The sequence below is a fragment of the Hyaena hyaena genome, unplaced genomic scaffold, assembly GCF_003009895.1.
Source record: "Hyaena hyaena isolate Hyena2069 unplaced genomic scaffold, ASM300989v1 scaffold_63, whole genome shotgun sequence".
Taxonomy (NCBI): domain Eukaryota; kingdom Metazoa; phylum Chordata; class Mammalia; order Carnivora; family Hyaenidae; genus Hyaena; species Hyaena hyaena.
The window spans coordinates 3238227-3261168 of NW_024080695.1; the positions used below are offsets into that span (position 1 = coordinate 3238227).

The following is a 22942-nucleotide window of genomic DNA, read 5'->3' on the forward strand; positions in this document are numbered from 1 at the left end:
TTCCGAGGAGAGCAAAGGGCTTCGGCATAGTTCACGGCCACTTCCTCATTTGTCACCTCCCGGGTCCGGCCGGTCCGGTTTTGCCCGGAGCACAGGCCGTGGAGCCCAAGGCAGCCCCCGAGCGCCTCCTAGCCTGTGATTTAAACGCGTCTGTTCACGCCTCTGCAGAAGCCGTCTACGGCCGAGCCCAAATTCCTAAAGATCAAACCCATCTGAAGTCCTTCGGTAAAGTCAGGAGAACGTTATGTTTTAAGATGTTTAAGCTCATCTCCCAACAAACTCACCCTCTCTCTCACGGCCTGACACGGCTGCTCTCACATTCAAGTCCTAGCCACAACCTTCCTCAAGCCCCAACAGGCGCGGACACCTACCTCCTCCAGCTGTCCCGAAGACACAGGGTTATCTTCATAGGCAGGGAACTGGCAGCCTGCTTTGCAACTGCAAAAATTACTAACTTCCTCCTCGCACTGTGCCGTTATCTTACAGTTCGCTGCCGGGCTCTCCAAAGCGTTGTGCGGAGACTCGCCCCTGCCGCACTCCAAACACGGACTCCGCTTGCCCACCGGCAGAATCCCGGCTGCCTCCTCCTGAGAATCCAGGGAGGTCTGAGCGCTCTTTTCCATGCCGGACTTTTTTAGCCTGGGAAGGAACTTTCCAGACTCGAGCTCCGATTTTCCGTAGTAATGGCCTTCTTTCTCCGCATCTTCTTCCAGCGGCTGGAGATCTGCCTGTGGGTCTTCAAACGCATCAGCTTGGGAAGCGACGGGAACACTGGCTTCATCTTTCTCAGATTCAAACTCTGACTCGCTCCCTCCCCCCGGGGACAGCTCCGATGCAGAAATGGGGCGGAAGTGAGTCCTCGGAGAGATCCGAATGGCCCTGTACTGTGTTCTGTCGACGCCGCATATTCTGGGGTGAAAAACTTCGCTGTCAGAATCAGAGCAGAGGATGGATTTGGGTTTAAAACTAGGGCTGAAAGAGGCAATCCCTTCGGGTTCGAACGAACACTCTACGTGCAGAACCTGTGAGAACGGATTGCTCAAGTCAAAGGAAGAGAAGGAATATTCGAGCCCAGGATCCTCCACCTGAAAGTTGCCACAAGCTCCTAGTAAGTCTTCATGGAAGATAAACGAGAATCCCTTATTTAACCCATTTTCCCCACTCCTCGGCGGATCGTTCTGGTCGAACGACACAAAGGGTTTCCACAGCTGCCTGTGACCAGGAGCAAAACTGTTCCCCGGGGTCATGAAGACATCCGTCCCCGCGATGGTCACCACGTCAGAGGCCGCACACTGGAGCAGACTTCCTTTGGCGTGGCCGGGCGGGACGACCGCCCACTCCCCGTCGCTGCTGAAGGTCTTGAGCTCGCCGTAGACCCCTCCGAGAATGAAAGTGTTCTTCTCCTGGGCCACGTCCCAGGGCTTCGAGGGGGTGGTGTAGTCGCCGCCATCCACCTTCGACAGCTCCCCGGAGACGAAAGCTCTCTTCTCGGGGCTCTCTTTCTGGCCCTCCCACAGCCGGTACTCTGACCTCTGCACGGCCTTGTGAGGCTCCTGGAGGGCCTCGGCCTCGGCCTCGGCGTCCAGGCAGCAGCAGTAGTTGTTGACATCCGTTGGAAACAGCTCCTCGTCCAGCCGCTCCACGTCCGCCGCGGCTCCAGAACCCCCGTCGCCCATCTTCGTCCAGATGTCCTTGATAATCCCGGAGCCGTACCCGCCACCGCCGCGGGGGCCGCGCTCGCCACACCCTCGTGCCGTGTCCAGGGGTCTGGGTTCCGCCTTCTGCTCTAGCTGAATACCACAGACAGATTCTAGTTTAGATTTTGTTTTGAAAACTAAGGTAGGAAGTTCTCCTAACGTTCTACCGTTTTGCTGGCCGGTTTCGTCTTGCAAAAAATCTAAAAGTTCTTCCTCTACGTAATTTGATGAGACCCTAGGAACTACGTAATTCATATCTTCTGCATTAAACTGCGTGGCCTCTTCCAACGGAATATTCAACGTCTCGTTGTCTGAACGTGTTTCTTCCGAATGGGACCATGGGCTACAAGTTCTCGTTGAGAGATTGGAACAGTGTTCGTTTTCTTCAAAGGCACTATTTTTGGTCCATATTAGCAATCTAGACTGTGTTTTCCCAAGCAGATTAGCACTAGAATCCGTGTCGTCATTTCCCAAGTTGAGTGTTTCAAAAGAAAACGGTAAAACAGAGTTACTGCATTGCACTTCAAACACTGAAAAACAAGAGTTTATACCAGATCCTTCATTAATATCCGAAAAGAGCTCCTGATTGCCAGCAAGCAAGTGGGGATTGAGCGCCGTGCCGTCCAGGATCGGGGAGAGCCTGACCGGAGACTCACCCCCGAAGCTCTCCCCGTCGGCGTCGCCGGAGCTGCACGAGCAGCACTCCCAGAACTGGGCCAGGTTGCCGAGCTCTTGCAGGAGCGGGCCCTCAGCGCCCACGGAGCTGGTACAATCTGTCCATATTGCACGTTCCCCTTCCAACTCCATCCCGTCTAACACTATGCAACATTCGGCCTCAAAATCGGTTTTCTCTTTGCTTTTCTGTCGAATCATATTCAAAATCCGACTTTCTCCTTGCATGGTTTCTGAGGCACCAGGATCCAACATGGATTGATCAATGTCCACTTCATAGAAGTGTGTTAATTCGGACAGATGAATACCATCCAGATACCCGCTGTCCTCTGGGAGAGGACAGAATGAGGTCCCAGGGAGGTCCACCTCCTCGTCGATGACCGCAGGCATTTCCACGAAGTGACCGTCAATGAAAGTACCTGCCGCGAGGTATGCTTTATGCACGTTGCCATTGCTGAGGCAGAGGCCGCGCACGGACTCGGACAGCTCGTCCACCGCCGCGGCCGGCAGCTCGCTCGCCTCGGGCCTGCGTCGGTACGTGGTCTCCAGCTTACTCCTCCTGCTCAGGGGGACGAAATACTCGGCAATCGGCTCGGTGTACCACAGCGGCTCCTCCTTGTACTCCCTGTCGTTTCTGCTCTCCAGGGACACGTCTCTTCCCTCGGCGCCCGCGGGGTCCCGCCTCCCCGGGTCCTTCAGGGGCCTCTTCCCGCGCCGGCACAGCGGCTTGACGGGGCCCCCGCCTCCCCCGCCACCGCTGCTGCTGCTGCCGCCGCCGCCGGCGGCATGGATGACCCGCTCGGCCTTGTCGCCGGCCTTCAGCGAGAGCCTGCCCGGCCCGTTCCGCCCTTTCTTGTTTCGAACTTCTCGCGTCTTGTGTCGAACTTTCACGCACTTCACGGAGGCCTTGAATTCTCCCTGAGGACCGCTGGAACTTGAGCCCGCCTCGCTCGAGCCGGAAGACCACGAGCGAGGGCGAATCCTTCCCTCGGGTTTGTGTCGGACCTGCTTTTTGTACGAGGCGGGCTTCTCCTCCGCAGCGCCCCGGGCGAGCTGGCCCTCCTCCTCGCTCCTGCCCGCGCCCTGGGCTCTGTCGTGCACGGCGGCCGTCACGTCGCCGCTCCTCTCCTTGACGGCTTCGCCTTCGCTGTTGCAGTCTTTGGGGGAGGACGTGTCTGTGCTGGCCGGCGGCGCTGTGGACGACGAAGAGGAGCTGGAGTAAGAACAGACTTTGGACTTGTTCCACACGGTCATGATCTCCTGCAGGCAGACTGGCTTCTCGGACAGCGGGGGAAAGGCTTCGTAGTACCTGGAACACAGAGGAAAGACTTCAAGGCCGGCCCTCAGACATACATGATACAGCAGAACGACACTGTCCCGCAGGGAGGGGAGAGGGGGGAGGGGGAGGGGGAGCGGGCGGGGGCGCTCATTTTAACAGTCAACACTGACGTCACCCACGAACCATGAACTTTAAAAAAATGAGTAACGCAGTGAAATGTGCTTTACATGGAGTCCCATATCTCGAGCACCTTTATGCTCGGCACAGAGAGGAGCACTCTAAGAATATTTAGAAACTAGGGAAGATGACGGTTTTTATCTTCAAAGTTTTAATTGAGAAGTCAACAAAGGACAAGTACAGTGCAGTGGAAAGAATGTCGGCTCTTGATAAGAAATATCTGCATTTGCATCTCAGCTCACGTCACTCACTATGCTTGTGCCCTGAAGCTCATCATCTGATGTCCCAGCCACGTTCTCAGCTGTAAAAAGGTGACCGCAGGACTTCCCTCACGAGGCCGCTGGGAGCACGGGGAGGAGGGGGAACCCCCTGGCCTGACTAGCTGTGTGACCTCGGGCATGTGACAGACCCTCTCCATGGCCCAGGACACGCAGGCAACACCGTGACCTACCTCCCAGAGCTGTGAGGAGGGAGGGGACTGATGTACAAGAGGAGCTGGACTGTTACGTGACTGCTGTCACCATTGTTCTTCCCTCAGGAGACAGGCCGGGCAGTGAGTCAGATACGGCACGGAGCAGGGAGGGCGCTCGAGTGTTTGGGAAAGAGGTTGCTGGCGCAGCCTAGAGCCACTGGGAAAAGTGGACACAGCAGAGCCCTGATGTTCCAGAAACGTCACTGTCTGGGGAGCCCTACGTGTGAGGCACGGGAGCCTGTGTGCACATGCTGGAAATGCAGGGGGAGGGTCACGGAGCCGGCTTCTAGAGGGCCCGACGACTAGAAGACGACTCTCCACTCTGCTAAGAAGCTGGGAGCCAGGGCGACTGCAGAGCGAGACAGATCGCCAACGCCAGCAAGTAGAGTCGGGCGGCCTGGGGGGCACTGTATCCTGGGGGGCAAGAGTGAAGGTCACACACGGGTGAGAAAAGGCCATGTTTTCAAAGGGCCTATACTTGATTCTCCTTTCCGGCCTCTACCGGAGCTACCTCATGGAAATGCATTGTGAGCCTCACGCATAATTTTTAACAGCCCGGGAGTCACATTAAAAGTGCAAGAAAACACAGGTGAAACGGAATCCAGTAATATAGGTTCCTGAACCAAATATACCCGTAATGTTTCCTTGTAACATATAATGGGTATTTTAAAATATTAATGAAATCTTTTACATTCTTTTTGATACCAAGTCTTTGACATCTGAGAATTCTGTATTTACAGCAGATCTCAACTTGAAGTGGCCACATTTCAAGTGCTAAACGGCCACACGTGGCTCACGGGGGACACACCAACCAGTAAAAGCGATTTTCACCTGAAGTTCTACAAGTTCAGAAGATTCAAATAAATTGTATAATAAGCAAGTTCTGCTTTTGAAGCAGCCGATTCAAACAACCACCTACAAACAAAGGACTTGGGGCACCTTCCGGAAACAAGGTGGACAAGTCAATGACCGGCCCCCGTTTCTCTGGAGGCAGCAGCGGAACCCCGGCTTCCCTGCGTGCAGAGCAAGGGCGCGCCCGCGTTCCCATGGCCGTCTCCGGGGACTGGCGTGACGGCACACGGGCGGACGGTCAGTGACAGCCGTGTTCCACTCGCTCGCTCGGTGCACAAGTCCTGATTCAACACGTATGACAAGGACAGGACTGTCTCGTTCACCTCTGAATTCTCCGTGTCACGCACACAGTAAAGTGCTCAACACGTGTTTCCTGAATTACAAAACGGGAGACTGAATACAGAGCAACGAATCAGAACTGTAAAGCACACAGCAGTTGTTAGTCTGAGTTTCAACAAGGCACATTTCATGACTGAATACAATCTTACATACATTTCCACTTGATCCTTTGCTGTAGGGGATAATTCTGCCTCGGGAGAGGGAGACCCCTCTAACTTTTTGTGAATCTTCTCTTCTGTTATGAAACAAAAATTCAGAAAGATTTGTCGTATATCTAGTTAATAAATGCTCCTTTTTTTTTCTTTAAGTTTCTCAAATAACTTTAATCAGAACTTATATAGGCTTGAAAAGAACTCTATACCCGTTTGTCTTTCTAATAAAGATCTACTTCTTCACAGCACCAGAGGGAACTCTCTAGCTCAGCCAGGCTGGCGGCGGGCTGAGGGGAGAGCTGTCCACCTCGTCACTGACTGAGGGCTCTCGAGGCATCTGACTGACACACTGAGGCCCCTGTTAATTCCAGCAGCAGGAGGGGGAACTTCTATTTCGAGCCCAACAGTACTTTCTCACTAAATCCCCCACGCGCGGACTTTGTACTGACTCCTCTCAACGGATACGAATCTGCTAAGAAAACCCATTACAATCAGCTCTCTGTCCCAACATCCGGCGTGAGCACGGGCTGGGTTTCGAGTAAAATCGAAGCAAAGGGCTACAGTCTCAGCTTAGCTCATGGTACCTACTGCCTTAGGTTAAAAACAAATCAACTGTGCCCCTCAGAGGAAGGCTCAAGGGTCACCGGGCATCAGAACGGCCAGGAAGAGGACACAGAAAACCATGACCCTCAACCTTAATATGCAGCTTTCACTCCAAGGGCCTGCTGGAAAGTTGGCCCAAGAAGCTGTGGGGATTCACGAAGCAAAACAACTTTAATGAGCTTCAAAGACTGCCTTTCTGGAACAATCCAAGAGTCAAGGCAGAACTTCCTTTCAAATCTGAAATAATCACTGTCAACACCTTGGGAGGCCTTGATGTCAACGGCAGATAATTGCGGGGACAAGGATGGCAAAGAGGAAACGTCGCTCCCCATCCCTGGGTTTTGATGTGAAGATGAGCCTGTACGTCCCCCCACTGTGAGGGCGCCTGTGGACTAAGTGACGCATCTCAGAGCAGGGGCCTGTCTATAAGGGCCGCTAAGGGTGACCCAGAGCCACTAAGAGCCAAAGACGCGCATGCTGCCGCCACGGAGACGCACTGAACACACTTTCTTGCCCTTGTCTGTCTCTGGCCAACCCCAAATGCTCTCGATCCACCCCCTGGGTGCCCGCGGCACCGCTGTGCGAACGGCCTAATGTGTGTGCAGGGCACCCCGGAGGCTGTGCGCTCACCTTGCTTGCTCTGAAGGTCCTTCAGCCTGGAGCAAAGCTCCTCCACCAAAGTCTCGATACCAGAGCTCTGCGTGGGAACAAACACACACGTTAGTCTCCTGCACGTACCAAGAATCCGGTACTTGTACACCTTTGTTTTAACATAAGGGTCTTCCAACTCCTTCATGTACCAAAGGAACTACGTCACCAATACTGAAATGACACAAGAGTCGAAAAACAACAGGTTTGCCGATCCAATCTAATGTACCTATTTTACTAATCAAGTACATGCAGCGGCCCCTACTGGGAAGATGTGAAACTATGAATGTGCCTCCCAGAGTGGCCGGCCTTTGTGGGGGTTCGGCCTTGAGCCCTCATCATGCGGCTAATGGTCACCAGGGAAAACAATATCCGATATCTGCGTGAGGAGGTTCTATACCAGACTCAGTATCAAGGGGAAAGAAAATCACAAACATCGTATGCAGCTCTTCCAGGAGCTCCTGGTCTAGAGAAAACAAGGCAATTTTGTTCTTTTCTGAAGCGAACACAGATGATCGCAGCAAAGAGCAGGGCAGAGAGCACGCCGCGGCCCTGAGCGAGGGTGAGGGCTCTGTCTTCTCTTAAAGGTCACGAGCAGGGCACAGGAGAGCCTGAGATCGGGAGGGAGACGACAATAGCCGAAGTGCACAGAACGACAGGTGCTGGAAACAGGCACAAACGAGTACTCGTTTGCCACGGAGGCTTTGAAACTTTAAGCAGGAAGAAAGGAAAGTCCTTTCTGGGGTCTGAAGAGAGAAAACGTAGTCCCGGGGACCTTCACTCTGCGGTCGAAGGTCCTGTTTAAACCGGAACGGACTGTCTCCTCGGTGGGTGCCGCCCGGACAGGTGCATGGCCTCCGCTCCCCCCACCGCCCTCATGGGGCCTGGAGGGGCTAAAAATAGAACCGCTCCCCATTCACCGAACTCAAAATGACTCAGCACAAGTATCACAGAAATCCTCAACAAGAAACCGCGCGGCTCCCGCCTGAACGGCAAGGAGCAGAGCGCAGTGAAAACGGTTACCAGGAGACGCTGCCAGGCCCACCCTATCCCCGACATACCACAGCTGTTAGCAGGGGGACGGACAGAAGGCGACCGGGAGAGGGCCGCGGAAGAGCTGCCCTTCCCTTAGAAACACCCCGAAACCCATGGCAGATGTTAGTCATAAACACGGCTCTGAGCACACAGCTCCATCGGCAAGACGCTGCTTACCATCACGGTCAAGGTGTGAGGACCAGGGCTGTTTTACTGCATTTCCTCCAGACCACGAACCTAACACTGCTGTCAGCTGACTCGCTGCCTGCATGCCGTTCTCTCCAGTGAGCCGATGTCACCGTGTTTCTAAACCGAGCGCCAGCCTCCAGGGCCGAGGGCCGAGCCTCTCGGGATCGCTCCGCGACTTCGCTCGGGTCCGTACGACGGCCAGCCATTTAATATTCGTTCTACACACAACCACTGTCATAACTAGTGACCAGACGGTATTTTTGTTTTCTGCTTTGTCTTGGAAATTACCTCCACACATCTGTGAAGGTCAGTTGCTCTGGACAGGCAGGCAGCTGAGAAGTACATGCATTTGCTCTTACATCCACATGGCAATGCAACAGTGAGCTCACTCCTGAACACGGAAGAAAGCAGGCTCCACCCCCCTGCTCTGTCTTCTCTCCCTGAACCCCGCAGAATCCTACTTAGATTAAAAGTAATCATCAGGGGCGCCCAGGGGGCTCAGTTGGTTCAGCCTCCAACTTCAGCTCAGGTCATAATCTCCCAGTCTGTGGGTTCGAGCCCTGTGTCAGGCTCTGCGCTGGAGCCTGCTTTGGATTCTGTATCCCCCTCTCTGCCCCTCCCCTGCTTGTGCTCCGTCTTTCAAAGATAAATAAATGTTTAAAAAAAAAAAAGGTAATCATCAGATCGCTGGGCTGGGACTGTGAGGAACGGAAGGGGCCCGAAAAGCAGCAGCGCCCCCTGTCGTCTGGCGGCAGCTGCTGGTCAGTGTTGGTGTGGCGCTGAGCAGAAATTCTGTGTGCTCTCCCCAGCACGGCAGGGGCTGTTAGAGGGCTCACTAGCATGCCATTCCCGCGAGGGCACTCAGGGCTACCTGAGACCTTGGTGTCTGAAGAAACAGAGTAAATCAGACTATGTTAGGGACGGCTGTGATGAAGAACGTGCTGCAGGTGCAAAAACTGCTACCACTCCCACCAAACTCCTAACCGCACCGCTTATAGGCACGGCCCAGGGGCCCATGAGCAGGTGAAAAGCCCCCGCCCTCCGCAGGGTAAGAGCACGCTCAAATTCAAGTGGCAGCCCTCCGAATCTGGAGACTGGTGAAGCACAGGACCACGCACCCTGCTTCACCAGTGGCTCAACCACCAGTCGTGAGCATGGTCATGAGCACGGTCATGAGCACACCTGGCCCAGGCGAGACCGACAGAGAGCCAGGGCCCTGTCCTGCCGGGGTTTACACTGCAGTAACCCCTACTTCCCAGAGGGAATGGGCTCCCGCGTCCGTCTGAAGTCACACCCTGCCACACACTCACCGGGCAGCAGGACATGTGTGCTGCCTCACCCATGACCCTGAGACCACACTTTCCCCCTCAAGTTTCTCGAGGCTCAACCAGGATGATGTACATCCAAGGCCCCATCAGAATGCCTGTCACACCAGTCCCCTAAACGCCGGTTCCATTTCTAGATTCTGTCTATGTTTTCCATTTTCCAGAACCTTACTGTTGGATTCCCGGTTTCTAAAATGCCTTTAAATTTTGCTCTGGGGGCACCTGGGTAGCTCAGCCGGCTAACTGTCCGATTGTGGCTCAGGTCACGATCTCACGATTTGTGGGTTTGAACCCCCTGTCAGGCTCTGTGCGGACAGCTTAGAGCCTGGAGCCTGCTTTTAATTCTGTGTCCCTCTCTCTCTCCATCCCTCCCATGCTTGTCCTGTCTCAAAAATAAACATTAAAAAAAAAAAAAAAAAAAACTTTGCTCTGATTTGAGTTTGAGGTTGGACAAGTAAGAAAGACCACTAACCTGACCCAGACAACCCCAAGTCCTCTGCATTCTGCCTGACAGGGCCCCCTTCCCCGCCCCCCACCTGCACGGCCACACCCTCTCACCAAGGCTGGGGGCGGAGCTAAAGACCCGTGCTTTTGCCAGGGACCCAGGCTCAGTCAGACACTGCAGCTACTGTCCCACTGCTTCCAGCAAATTCTTTTGTTCGTTCCCATCTTCAGGATGTCTCCGCCCTCTGCCCACCATCCATCCTCCCCATCACCAGCATAAAGGAAACAGGCCATCACATGCACCCCCCCCCCCCCCCCCCCCCCCCCCCCCCCCCCCCCCGGCCCCGCCGTTATCTCTCCTCTCCACCTTGCAAGGTTTCTGCCGCCATACTAACCAACTCAAAGGTTTGCCTTTTATGGAGAGATCGTTTGAACTAGAAATTTCCTAACTGCCGGACGGACACTCCCACCCCAGGCCTGCGGTCACTAACCAATACGACACTCAGGGACCCCAAGCTGCCTGGTCCGCTCACAGACAGGGACACGGGAGTCAAAAAAGACCTGGGACTGAACACCATCCCAGGGCTCTCCCCGTGACCCTACCTAAATCATTCACCCACCACAGCCCCGCTTTCCACACCCAGAAAATGGTGCCACTACCCCGTCCACGGGGGGCTCTTCTGCCTCCTGGGGGATTTCCTCCACCCCACCTTCCAACCCTCCTGCTGAACTTTTTCGTTTCTACTATCATGTTTAGAATTTGAGGAGATCATCTCATCCCCTGAATGTGTCTTCTTCATCTTCAAGGCTGAGGCGGCTGGACGCCACTCCAGCCAATTTGCCGGCTTCCATTCACTCCCGCATTTCCATTAAGGCATCGCACACCCTCTCTCCTGGGGGCCTGGTGTCCTGCCTGCTTCCAACTTTCCAGAAAGCACACCCCAGGACAGAGGAAGTCTAGCACTCTGTGCCCCCAGAACCATGTCGGCCGCCCCGCCCACTGTGGGGCGCCAGCCAGTGCGCCCCTGCCCCCTAGGAATGCCAAGTCCTGGGCCCTGCACATACGGACCTATGCTACCCATGAGAGGGTCACGGCCAGGTTCTCCTCTGAGGCCAGACAAGCGAGGAGGGCAACCCTGGGTCCTCCCGGCCCAGCGCCATCAGACAGCAGCAGCGAGAGCCCACCCGGGACCAGCCACAGAAGAACCTCCCAGCTGAGCCCTTGCACGCCCACATGACCCAGGAGTGAGCCTAACGGCTAGTGTAAGTCACTCAGTTGTGGGGTATTGTCTTGCGGGAACAGCCAAGGTACAGACTTCCGGACACTCCTCTGGCGCAGACCTACCCTGCACGTGGATGCAGCTCTCTTACAATTCTTCAGATTCCCGGTTTCAATTTCTAAAGCAGAGTTGGAAGATTAGTGGGAGGAAACCCAACTGGACACGGAGGCAGGATTACTGGTGACGATCCACTGTGAAGGGTTGCTTTCATCTTAAAAACCTTTTTAAAGTTCAGAACTAAGTTAATGTTAAGCCAATACACAGAAGAGCACCAAGCGAGACACGGAGTGTGTCCACCTGGGTTCACGACCTTATGCCTCTGGCAGCCAGGGAAGGAAGAGGAATACGGGACGTGGTCAGGCGTAACGCAACAGGAAGTGGTGGGTGAGGCGCGGGCTGTACAGAACGGACATCCCTGGCCTGCAGCCACTCACAGATTGATTAAATAAATAAATAGGGGCACCTGGGGGGCTCAGTCGGTTAAGCCTCTGATTCGGCTCAGGTCATAATCTCACAGTTCGTGGGTTCGAGCCCCGCGTCGGGCTCTGTGCTGACAGCTCAGAGCCTGGAGCTGCTTCGGATTGTGTGTCTCCCTTTCTCTCTGCCCCTCCCCTGCTTGTAATCTGTCTCTGTCTCTCAAAAGTAAATAAATATTATAAATAGATAGACAGACAGACATATGAATAAAACCCCAAACCAACAACAAGCTGTATCTGCCACGGCACGTGCATGAGGGCTGACTCCCAGCCTCGACCCCAGGAAGATCTACACAAACCTACCCACTGGCTACCTCCAGCTCTTACTACATCTGCTCTCTAGAATGTGGCGTAAGAGACATACTCACTGGGTAAATATCACACACCCGTCACGTGCCCGGGAGGACATGATCTCCATCTTCTTAGAACGATGGACAAAAGACAGTTATCTGTCACAGGGAGCAGAGGATGTCAGCCTCTGTTATAAGTCATGGTCGAACAGCTTAACCAAGGCTTAGCAAAAGGTGAACTGTGCCCTGCATCACCCTTGGCGGGGCAATGTGACTCGAGGTGCACGTGATCCGGGCGCAGGGTCCCATGTGAACACCATGCAAGCCATTCGCCTTCTCTGCGCCTCCGTCTCACTGTCTACAGAGAGAGAGACTGCTTCAGCTGGAGCAAAATCCAACTCTCCTGGCCCATCACACGTCGTGACGGTTTAGGCAGAGACCATACTGTTTAATGTGTGCAGAATGTGTGTGCAAACTACGCTCACGGTAGTCTGGACATGGCAGGTCCTTCTCCCTTCAAGTGCCCGCACTCCTCCAGTAGCGGCTGGACTTGGTGAAGGAGCCTTGGGCACAGGCGCCTGGCACGCTCGGGCTCAAACGCTCAGATCTACTGTTCCTCACACCTCACTGTTCAAGTAACAAGAGTGGTCCAGCTCCTCAACACACAATTTAAAATGGTTATTTTTAATCTAGAAAGCACGATCTCTTAAAGAAGCAACTGGTGGGCATATAAGACAGTAACGCACGTAACAACAGGTTAGTGTATCTTCCTGGTCAGCCCCGCAGCTTTCATCAAAGACAAGCCCCTGACGCTAAAACAGTGAAAACACCCTGACCCTAATCCAGCAATCTGACAGCTGCATATCAAGTCCAGAAAGCCCTGCGAGCACGCACGAGAGTGTGTGCGGGGCGCTCCCTGTTGCACTGTTTATTCATTAACAGCCAAGAAATGGGACAGAATCGAAAAGGCCCACTACCAGAAGAATACACAGCTTTATGGTCTTACAATGGATAACTGTTTAGCAGTGAAAAGGAGTTAATCACATTATCAAACACAGATAAAACTTTAAAAATGTTAACTAAAGAAGTTGCAGAATCCGTGCGGTATGGTTCCGCCCACATAAAGGTAACATGGGAAAGTCGGGCACTCGTGTGCCCCCAAAGCCATGTTTAATGAAACTATACAGATACGCATACAGCCAAGTCCAAGGTCAGGATAGCAGTAGCACCTGAGAGAGACGGAGAAACATGTCATAAGGAAAGAGCACGGCAGGGGGAGGGGGTCTCTGCTTATAAGAACTTCCGCCCGAAGCCAGGCACCCGGCTACTCAATGCTGCATCCTCTGCCCCCCATCGGCCTGCGCACCCTCGCGCCCTCGGCCCCCTTTGCGTCCCACGCCGCAGCGCCTCACGCGCCTCTTTCTTTGCCCTTCTACTCCCCTCAGCTGCGGATTTCACAGCAGCTGTTCCCACTTCTTGCCCTTCTCCTATCCTTACTTCCTGACATTTAAAAGTCAGGAATTTCCTGTAGAAATCACAATTTCCTATCTTTCCTAAAGCGAGATCAGAAGATCTGGCCCCATCAGGACCACATCTGCCACGGCCGCAGCAAGCTAACGTGGAGCTGGGCCCATGCCCCACAGGCCGCACGGCACCTTCCCGCCTCACCTATGCAGCTTCCGACCTGGCCCTGGAGACAGAGATGGCCGGGTCTGGGAGAGAGACACACACAGCAAACAGTCTATTGTCCAGCCTCCTCCCAGAACACCCAGCCCCACCAACCCCCAACCCCCACGCACACCCAGTCACCTTGTCTCCGCTTGGCCTTCTCCCTGGGAGCTCGTGTTCAAAGCTCTATTCACACCCACCCCCTCCCCCAACAGATTAGTGTTTCTTCCCTAACTTCCTTTCCTCAGACACAAAAATTCCACTCTTGCAGTTGCTCAGACCAGAAACCTTGGTTACCTCTTCCTGGATTCCTCCCTTTTCTCCACCCCCACTGGGATCCTGTCGGCTCTACCTTCAAAATATATTTAGAATCCAACTAGTTCTCACTGTCCTCCACCTTCCAGACCAGCGCTTTCTCGGTGTGCGCCCCTGCCCCTCCGGCTACCCAGCCTCACCCCGTCCCACACAGTCTCAGTGCAGCGGCCCTCGGGGCCCTAACAGCTTTGAACTCAGGTTACGCTAGCCTCTGACCCAGACCCTCCAACGCTCCACCACTTCCCCGAGGAAAAGCCAAAGTCCTCTGACAGTCTCCACGTGTCCCTGAATGCCTCCCCCCTCCATCCAGAGCGAGGAGAGAAGGCCAAGGCTTCTTCCTGGGGGTTGGCTGTGACCGCACAGCCCCTGTGAGCCTTCACAGCTTTAGCCCCTGGGTCTGGCCTACAGACGGAGCAAAGCCTCACCTCTTGCGATGCTCAGAACCTCATACATCTTAGATGCTCCATAAATGTTAGTTACCATCATCTTTATCCTCATACTATTATCCAGAACAAGGTAAATTCACAAGTCAGTGTGTAAATACACCGTCAAAAGTAACTTTAACAGTAAAGTGCCATGAAACACCTAACAGGGTTTGTGTATTTCGTACGTCCAACCCGGCCCAGCATATAAACAGCACGCTGGCAAACACGAAGACGGACGCAGGGGTTGTACTGGGGGGTCTCAGTCCATGTGGGAGTAGGCGCTGCCCCCGGGGCCTCGGTGCTCCCACAGGGTGGGCAGCGGGGCTACTTCCAGAGCACAGAGCTGTCACTGTGCCCGACAGTGCGGCCCCTCACCTTCCAAGGACACCCCAAAATGGACAACGAGCTACCGCCTTTAATGCAGTTTTCAGAAGCTCCATTAAACAAATATAACTACTTATTAAAACGAAACAAACAATGCTAAAAGCTTTAACTGTGGGGACAGAGAAAACAGAACCAACTAAACTTGAGGATTCCAAATAACAACAGCCGACGAACCTCAACACTGCTTTATGTTTTTTAAAATGGGGAGAGGAGTCTGGAGATAGTTATCACCAGGCGTGGGCCACGGCCACTGACGAGAGACAGCTCAGGACAGCATTGCTCAATAAAACCACACTGGGGGACGTGGGAGCTGCATCGGCCCCGTCATAACTGCAGCCACAGCAGGTGCAAAACATGCTACAGAAAATGAACAGCCAAGGGCGAGGGCGGCTCAGTCAGCTGAGTGTCCAACTTGGTTTCGGCTCAGCTCATGATGACACAGTTTGTGGGTTCGAGCCCTACATCGGGCTCCACGCTGACAGCATTGGGCCTGCTTGGGATTCTCTCTCTCTCCCCTTTTCTCTGCCCCTCCCTAGCTCGTGCTTGCACATGCACTCTCTCTTTCTCAAAAAGAAACATAAAAAAAAATAAAGAAAGAAAATGAATGGCCAGAGAACCATGTGTTATCTGCACGTGCAAGCGAAGGGAATCAGCAAAGGCCGTTTCAGCAGACGGCAAGGCCTGGGAAGGTCACGATCTCCTGGAGGAATGACTGCTCACCAAATGCACAAATTCTTCACAGGTGCTGCCAAATTGTAATCAACGCATACAATTAAATTTGACGTAACTGCGTCCCGTGCTATTTTGGTGCGTCTCTTATGTCGAGCACTGAGCTCAGCAGGTCAAGGCCGTAATGCGGGGCACAACGTGTTGCAGGGACCAAGTGCAAGGAGGAAGTACCACATCATGAGGACGGAAAGGCGGGGTCCAGGAAGCCAGCCACCTTATGGCAACCGTGACGCACGGAGCCCGATGCCATGGCTGCCTTTCCAGAGCCAACGAACACTGCGCCTGTATAGTCACACAGGCACATGCGGAGTTCGCAAGAAAAGACTGCGTCTCACAGGCGATGCTCACCCTCACCTCTGCTGGCCCCGCCGATACGAGAGTATGGGTCACGTTACTGTCCCGTAGTTACATCGCTAAGGTTTCAGTCAGACTGTAAACCAGCTAGTGAGTGGCCGCTGACCGCTGACTCTGATCAGCGGGTAGGGGCTGGGTAGGAAAGTGAAGCACAGAACCACGTACGTGGCCATCCTCAGTATTAGGAAATGAACATCACACCCGTGTGCAAACATTCACTGTGGCCAAAACAGAAAACAAGACGCTAGCATCCTACTTTCCTCTGCAGGACCTCTTTGTACCTTTATTTTCACTGCAGCCAGCAGGCAGATTCTAGACAGGAAAGCCTGGGGACACACAGGCTACAGTTTATGAACATCCACAGATTCCTTCCTATTGTTAGGGAAGAAGGGAAGAAGATTGTTTTCCCCCCAAGTTCTTTCCACTGACTCCCCAAAAGCCAGGAGAGCCGGCCTGAGGAGCCCGCGCTGCTGCACATCTTCCAGCAGGTGGTCTGAAAAAGGCAGGAGGGGCTTGAGAACTTCCTTCTTCCACTTCCTTCACTCCCGAAGCACATACCCAGCTCCGGTACCGGCCTGGCCCCGGCCCGGCCCGTTCATTGCCTCAGCTAATTTTCATTTGATAGGATTAAAAACAATCACTAGGAAAAAGCAATGCAACAACTATTTTATAAAATAAGAATTTTTAAATTGGACAAGTATAGTTCACTGGGTTTGAAAACAACAATCCCAGCTTTGACCCCACAGCAGAGAAAACCATTTCTCCAAAGCAACAATGTAAAGAATTGCTCTCCTCTGTCTACCTCATATCAAGTGCTTTACAACACATGCCATGCCCTGCAAGTATCAATCACACAGGAGCTCAGCGCCCAGGGGACCAGGGTCCCAGTCACACAGGAGCTCAGCAACCAGGGCACCAGGGTCCCAGTTACACAGGAGCTCAGCAACCAGGGCACCAGGGTCCCAGTCACACAGAAGCTCAGCGCCAGAGGACCAGGGCCCATGTCAGGCTAGGAGAAGGCGCCCAGAGGCCTCATTCTTCAACAGTTCACTCAGGGCGCACTTGTCTTCCACTCAGCTTCCCTTTGCCTTGAGTCGAAGGCAAGAGTCATTTCTCAGCCACTTTGGTCCAGAGCAGAAACAAGATCCCACCCAGACTGAAACTCTCAGCGCGCATTTTCTTCCCAGCCATGACTCAGCAGCTGCCTTGGATTTTGCTCCAAGAATTTACCTGAACTAACCTCTCCTTTAAAAAAAAACCACCTGCATTTGACCCTCCAAATTACTTTCCCCTCGGGGTCAGACAGAAAATAGCTTTTGAGTACAGACCCGACCACCTCGTTCCTGTGTGAGCACCGCGCCTGCTCACGGACGGGGTCCCCAGGCAACTCTGCCCCCTCCTTGCCACGCACCCGACCGGTGGACTTCCAGCCACTTGATTTCTCCCTAGGTGACCAGTGCTGGGCCCCAGCCCTCAGCAGCCTTCGGACGAGAGGGAATGACCCAGAAGCAGAAAGGGAAATGAAGGAGAGATTGTGGATCATTGGAGAAAATGACTCTGGCTGTCCATCATTCTGCTCGCCGTTCAGCACTCGCTTCAGTGAGACCCCCGCCGTGCGTCAGGTGCGCCCCCCACTCCCTCCTTAGGCCAGGCTCGTGTGTCCCACTTGCTATATTGAAACGGTACCTGATTCAGGCAGCCCAGGAGCGGTTACTTCCCAATTCCTAGCCCACAGTCCATGAGGCAGTGCTTTCAAGAAATCAGAGGTTAACAAATCAAAGGGGAGGGGAGGGGAGAGGAGAAGAGCGGGAGTGGACAAGGGCAGGCTGACAAGGGAACACTCCTACGTGCTCGCACCCGGGCGGCTCACAGCCTCGGGCCCCGAGGAGCAGAGCACGGACACCCGCAGTGGACGGTGCGAGGCCTGCCCAAGGCACAACGAGCCCAAACAGGGGGGCCCAGGCTGTCACGACTGTGAGCAGGAGGGGAGCGCACCGCTGGGAGGCACGTGTGGCGGGCGGCAGCCACAAAGAAGAAACTTCCACAGATGATCAGAGGTAGCAAACCTGGTTACCCCAGAAGCAGCCGTTAGAGGACTCCGTCCAGGAGGAAGTTTCCGTAACTGGTATGAATCCTCTCAATTCAACTCTGCTTTACAAAAGGCACTTCAACCGCACGACCGTGAGCAGTGGTGAAAGCAGAATCAGTTCCTAAGTAGTTAGGATCTGAGAGTCCATCTTACAGCGAGTAATCAGAATTAGCCAAGTGTTCATCTAAACGGGTGATTTTAATCTAAAACTATTTTGTCCTGTCAGGATGAAGGACGGGGAAATATTTTACGAAGTATCAGAAGACTGATAAAATCATCTGTAAGATGGGGGTGCCTGGCTGGCTCAGTGGGCAGAGCATGCGACAGGCACAGAGCTTAAAAAATAATCTTAAGATATTTTCCGAAAAACAGAAAATTATGAATCATAAACACGGTGTCCTTGGAATACCAGCACTGCTATCCCACTTCCAGAAATGTATCTAAAAGAAGTAACAGGACACGGAAAGGCCTCACGTGAAAACATTCTGGAGAGTGCAACAAAAAATCAAAAGCGAGCCAAAGAGGGGCTCCTGGCTGGCTCAGTCAGAGCCATGGGACTGAAGATCTTGGGACTCATGAGTCTGAGTGAAGAGATTACTTTAAAAACAAAAACAAAAAAACATCTAAGTAAATATCCAGTAATAAGGGCACCTGGGGGGCTCAGTCGGTTAAGCGTCCGACTTGGGCTCATGTCATGATCTCACGGTTTGAGTTCGAGCCCTGCGTCGGGCTCTGTGCTGACAGCTCGGAGCCTGGAACCTCCATCAGATTGTTGTCTCCCCCACTCTCTGCTCTTCCCCTCCTCACGCTCTGTGCCTCTCTCTCAACAATAAATAAAAACGTTAAGAAAGTAAAAAAAAATATATATATATATTATAAAACTCAATTTACGTAGAAAAATGCCAAAAAGGAAAAAAAGGATACTGTTTGCATTACAATGGTAAGACAATGAGGAGTTGGTTTTCCAAGTTTTTTTGGTCAAGATGTTGTATTTGTATACCTTTAACCCCACCCCGCCCCCACCCCCACCCCACCTCTTTTTCCTTCTCTTACATATTAGAAATAAAACGGAAACCTACTTCATCAGAAGCGGAGCGAAGACACTGGACGGCAGCCTGTTTTTTCATTTCTTCTAGAGTTAGATCTGAGCACTTTTTCTTACTCTTTCCCCATTTCTTATAAGCTCCTTTTTCCCAGCCCAGGAAGATGTCATTCTCCTAAAATGAGATTAGACAGGGTTCAATGAACAAGACTAAATGACAAGTTTCACACGCCGTTACTTCCCACACGCTCACACATACGTTCCCTGCCACGAATGTTCGACACAGATGGTACACGCTAATAACACACCACAGACCACGGTCAGTCAGAACACTTTACGACAATCCATTCATCTGGCATCTATTACTGAGATTATCATTACATTATTTATGATCTCAATGAACCTGACCCGACATTCACGGTAAATGCTAATAAACAACTCAGCTGTTTTTAAATAAATGCAAGTACTGTAGATCATCTAAAATTCAGTATGAATTCCAAACTATACTCACAATTAAATGTCTTCTCTTCTGTGCTTCCCACTCTGAAGCACACTCTGAGTGTTCATATAACTAGGAGATTTTAACATTTAACAGTTAAACGGTTCAGTCCCTGTTTCTTTACCTTATTGTCTAAAAAATAACACATATAAAATATTTTATGTTGGCATTTTAATTTTATGTTTCCCCTTGGTTACATACGCCCGTTATAAAAATCTGAAGAAAAGCTGAATAGCAGGAAGGAAGCAAAACTACCCTCCAGTAAAAACTGGAATAATCTGGACTGCTTCCTTTGGTCTCTTCTGTATGCTTTAAAAATCAGAGATTTGAACTCATGCTATTTGTAGAATATTGTAATTGGACTTCACTTACTGGTCTGTGAGCATTACCCCCATGTTGCCACAAATTCTTTGGCTATATAATATTACAACATATAAGTTTATAGCTCTTTCCCTCAACTGGGACTTTAAGCAATCGTTTTAATTGCTTTGCTACTTTGTCTTGCCTTTTAAAAAGCCTTCCATTTGACAAATTATGATTAAAACCAGTAGACAATAAAGGAAAAAAGATTAGAAAGATGGACAACAGCAACATTTTAAAAATTACTCAGAAGACAGGGCCTATGGCAGGTCCTCAGCAAACAGATATGAATATATGAATAAGATGAGGAAAAGAAGGAAAAGCATAGTAAGAATGAACTCAAAAGATTTTAAAAGATCAAATCTTTACACACCATCTACTAACCCAATTTTTACTTTGATCCAATGCATAAAAATCACTTTTATGCCAACAGAGAAGAGTGAGGGGCCAATCCCTCTGTCGACACCCATCATAATTAGCAAGCTTTTACTTAATTTCTTGGGCACGCTTGCAGATCTCATGAACCTGCAAAACATATTTCTGGCTGAGTGGGGTCAGTTCCAAGTCTCCAAGGGAAAATGTGTTTGATGGCCAAGTAGGTCCTATCGGTATATTTCCATTTATCTCGTGTGTTTGGCTGGCCCACACCTGAAACCGGACATTCCCTATCAGTGATATCTTGCGGAGATAGGGCCTGTCCTCTAACAGGAAGATCCGACAGAACCACGCAGACTCCAAGTTTCCAGAGGCAGAGACAGATGCTGTCATTTTCTCTACTGTTCATAGCATATAAAGCAAAGACGGTCAAAAAGTGACTTGTTTAATTATGGAAGAGGGGACTCCTTGTTGTTTGAGCTGCCAAGGCTGGCTCTTTCTCCTTGAGCACGAACATACCTCTCTCCCCAGCAGAGGTAACACCTTCAGAGATGCTAATAAAGTTTTATCAGGCGGACAGAAGGGACTTTCAAAATTCACATGGACAAGTGCTCTTTCTGAAGGGCAGTGTGAGGACACATATCGAGCTTCTCAAACATGGGCATGTACTTTCAACCGAATAATTCTACTTCTGAGAATGTATCCTAACCAAATAAGCACCGTCATGTGCGCGGATTTGGTTGCTGCAGCGCTGGTCAGATACCCATCAATCAAGGCAAACCTGCAAAAAACAACTTCAATGCCACATAAGGAGGACTCCGTTAAGTTACGGCTCATCCAGGCGATGAGATATAATTGTTATAGAAATTATGAAGCACGTTTCCTGACACAGAAAGCTATTCACAGTGTACATGAGAGTTTACACCAAAGTACGATCTAATTTTTTTGTTAATGCACATGCACACACACACTAATGTGCATTAAAATGTCTCAGAGAAATGAACTAAGAAGTCACTAAGGAGCTTATATCTTGGTGAGTAGGAGGAGGACACTAATTTTATTTTCTGATTTTTCCTGTAATTAGGTCATTCTCCCTTAATAGTCAAAAGCTGTATTTTGGAGGGAGGGTGCCTGGGGGACTCAGTTAGGCGCCCTTTGGCTCAGGTCATGATTTCACGGTTCATGAAGTTCAAGCCCCGAGACAGGCTCTATGCTGACAGCTCGGAGCCTGGAGCCTGCTTCCGATTCTGTGTCTCCCTCTCCCTCTCTCTCTGCCCCTCCCCTGCTCACACTCTAAATGGAGAAATGAGAAGAGTTCCCACAGCTCTTCACCTGGAGCAGGTTATCTGGCATTGGCTTCACGTCTCCTGTCTGGCATCCCCAGGTCTGTACACGAATGTGGACTCACCTCTTCATCCCACAATGACCGCAGGGTCTTCTATAGGGCGCTAGGGACTGTAGGGCGCTAGGGACTGTAGGGCGCTAGGGATTGTAAGGGATTGAAGATTGCCTTCAACCCAGTCCCTGCCTGTCAGACGTGCACGGCCTGTTGCCAAACACAGACACAGAAGCGAATGACCGGGGTATGGTTGCTGCCATTACATACGCTATAGGACTCACCTAGGAAGCCTACTTTGCAGCTAAGCAAGGCCTCCTGCAGAAGGAAAGGTCCCCGAAGTGGAGTATTAAAAGAGCAAATGGAAGTTTGGGCTCGAGGCAGGGGAGACACCGGGCAGAAGAAGCAACGTGCTAGAGCAAGGGACCAAGACACAGCAAACTTTCTCTGCAGAGAGCCAGGCAATATTTTCAACGTTACAGGCCAAGAGGCTAACCAAGGATATAATTATAGGTACTTTCACAAAAAGAAGAGTGTCACAATGTTTTATCGACGGAACTCCAACGATTATTCAGCACGACTTTCTGCTCCCAGCCCTACTGATGAGAAGGACAAACCTCTTTTAGGGAGAAGAGGAGAGATCATTTGCTTATCCAGGGTTCATAGTTAATGTTCCCTGCCATCAAAATCAAATACAAATGTTCATCTGTTAATGCTAATTTTTTAAAAATAACAGTTGCACTGACATATCATTCATATACCACAGAATGTACTCCTTTTTAAAAAAAAAAAAACTTAACGTGAATTTATTTTTGAGGAACAAACCATGAGTGAAGGAGAGACAGAGAGGGAAGGAGATGCAGAATCCAAAGCAGGCTCCAGGCTCCGTGCTGTCAGCACAGAGCCCAACGCGGGGCTCAAACCCATGAACAACGAGATCATGACCTGAGCCAAAGTCGGACGTCCAACCAACCGAGCCCCCCAAGTGCCCCCAGAACGTACTCTTCTACAGTGTGGGATTCAGTGGTGCTTAGTAGAATTCACAGTGGTGATTATACAACCTTCACCACTTTTTTTTTTTTTTTTAAAGTAGGATCCACACCCAATATGGAGCCCAATGCGAGGCTTGAACTCACAACTGTGAGATCAAGACCTGATCTGATATCAAGAGTCAGGCATTCAACCGACACAGCCACCCAAGCACTCTTCCCCTACCTCATTTTAGAACCTATTTATCATCCCCAATGAAACTCTGTACCATTAGCGGGGTAGCTACTGACTCCGTCTCTATAGACTGGCCTCTTCCAGGCACTTCATACGCAAGGAAGGGTATGAGGTACCTCCTCTGCGTCTGGCTGCTACACTCAGCGCGAGGTCCTGAAGGCCCGACCCCGTGAGGCACGTGTTATTTGTGCACCTGCTGATGGGCATTCGGC

At 51.7% G+C, this 22942-nt stretch overlaps 1 protein-coding gene across 5 annotated transcripts in view; it reads right to left on the reverse strand.

Moving 5' to 3' along the window:
* Positions 1-22942, reverse strand: part of KIAA0232 (KIAA0232 ortholog) — an 84398-nt gene that overhangs the window by 15032 nt on the left and 46424 nt on the right. For 2 of the 5 annotated variants that reach the window (XM_039232140.1, XM_039232142.1), the window contains exons 3-6: positions 18974-19111; positions 6874-6940; positions 5642-5723; positions 372-3678 (exon numbers count right to left, since the gene is read on the reverse strand). In XM_039232140.1, the coding sequence (XP_039088071.1) occupies positions 372-3678; positions 5642-5723; positions 6874-6940; positions 18974-19111 (3594 nt within the window). The other 3 variants (XM_039232144.1, XM_039232141.1, XM_039232143.1) reach the window with 3 other exon arrangements.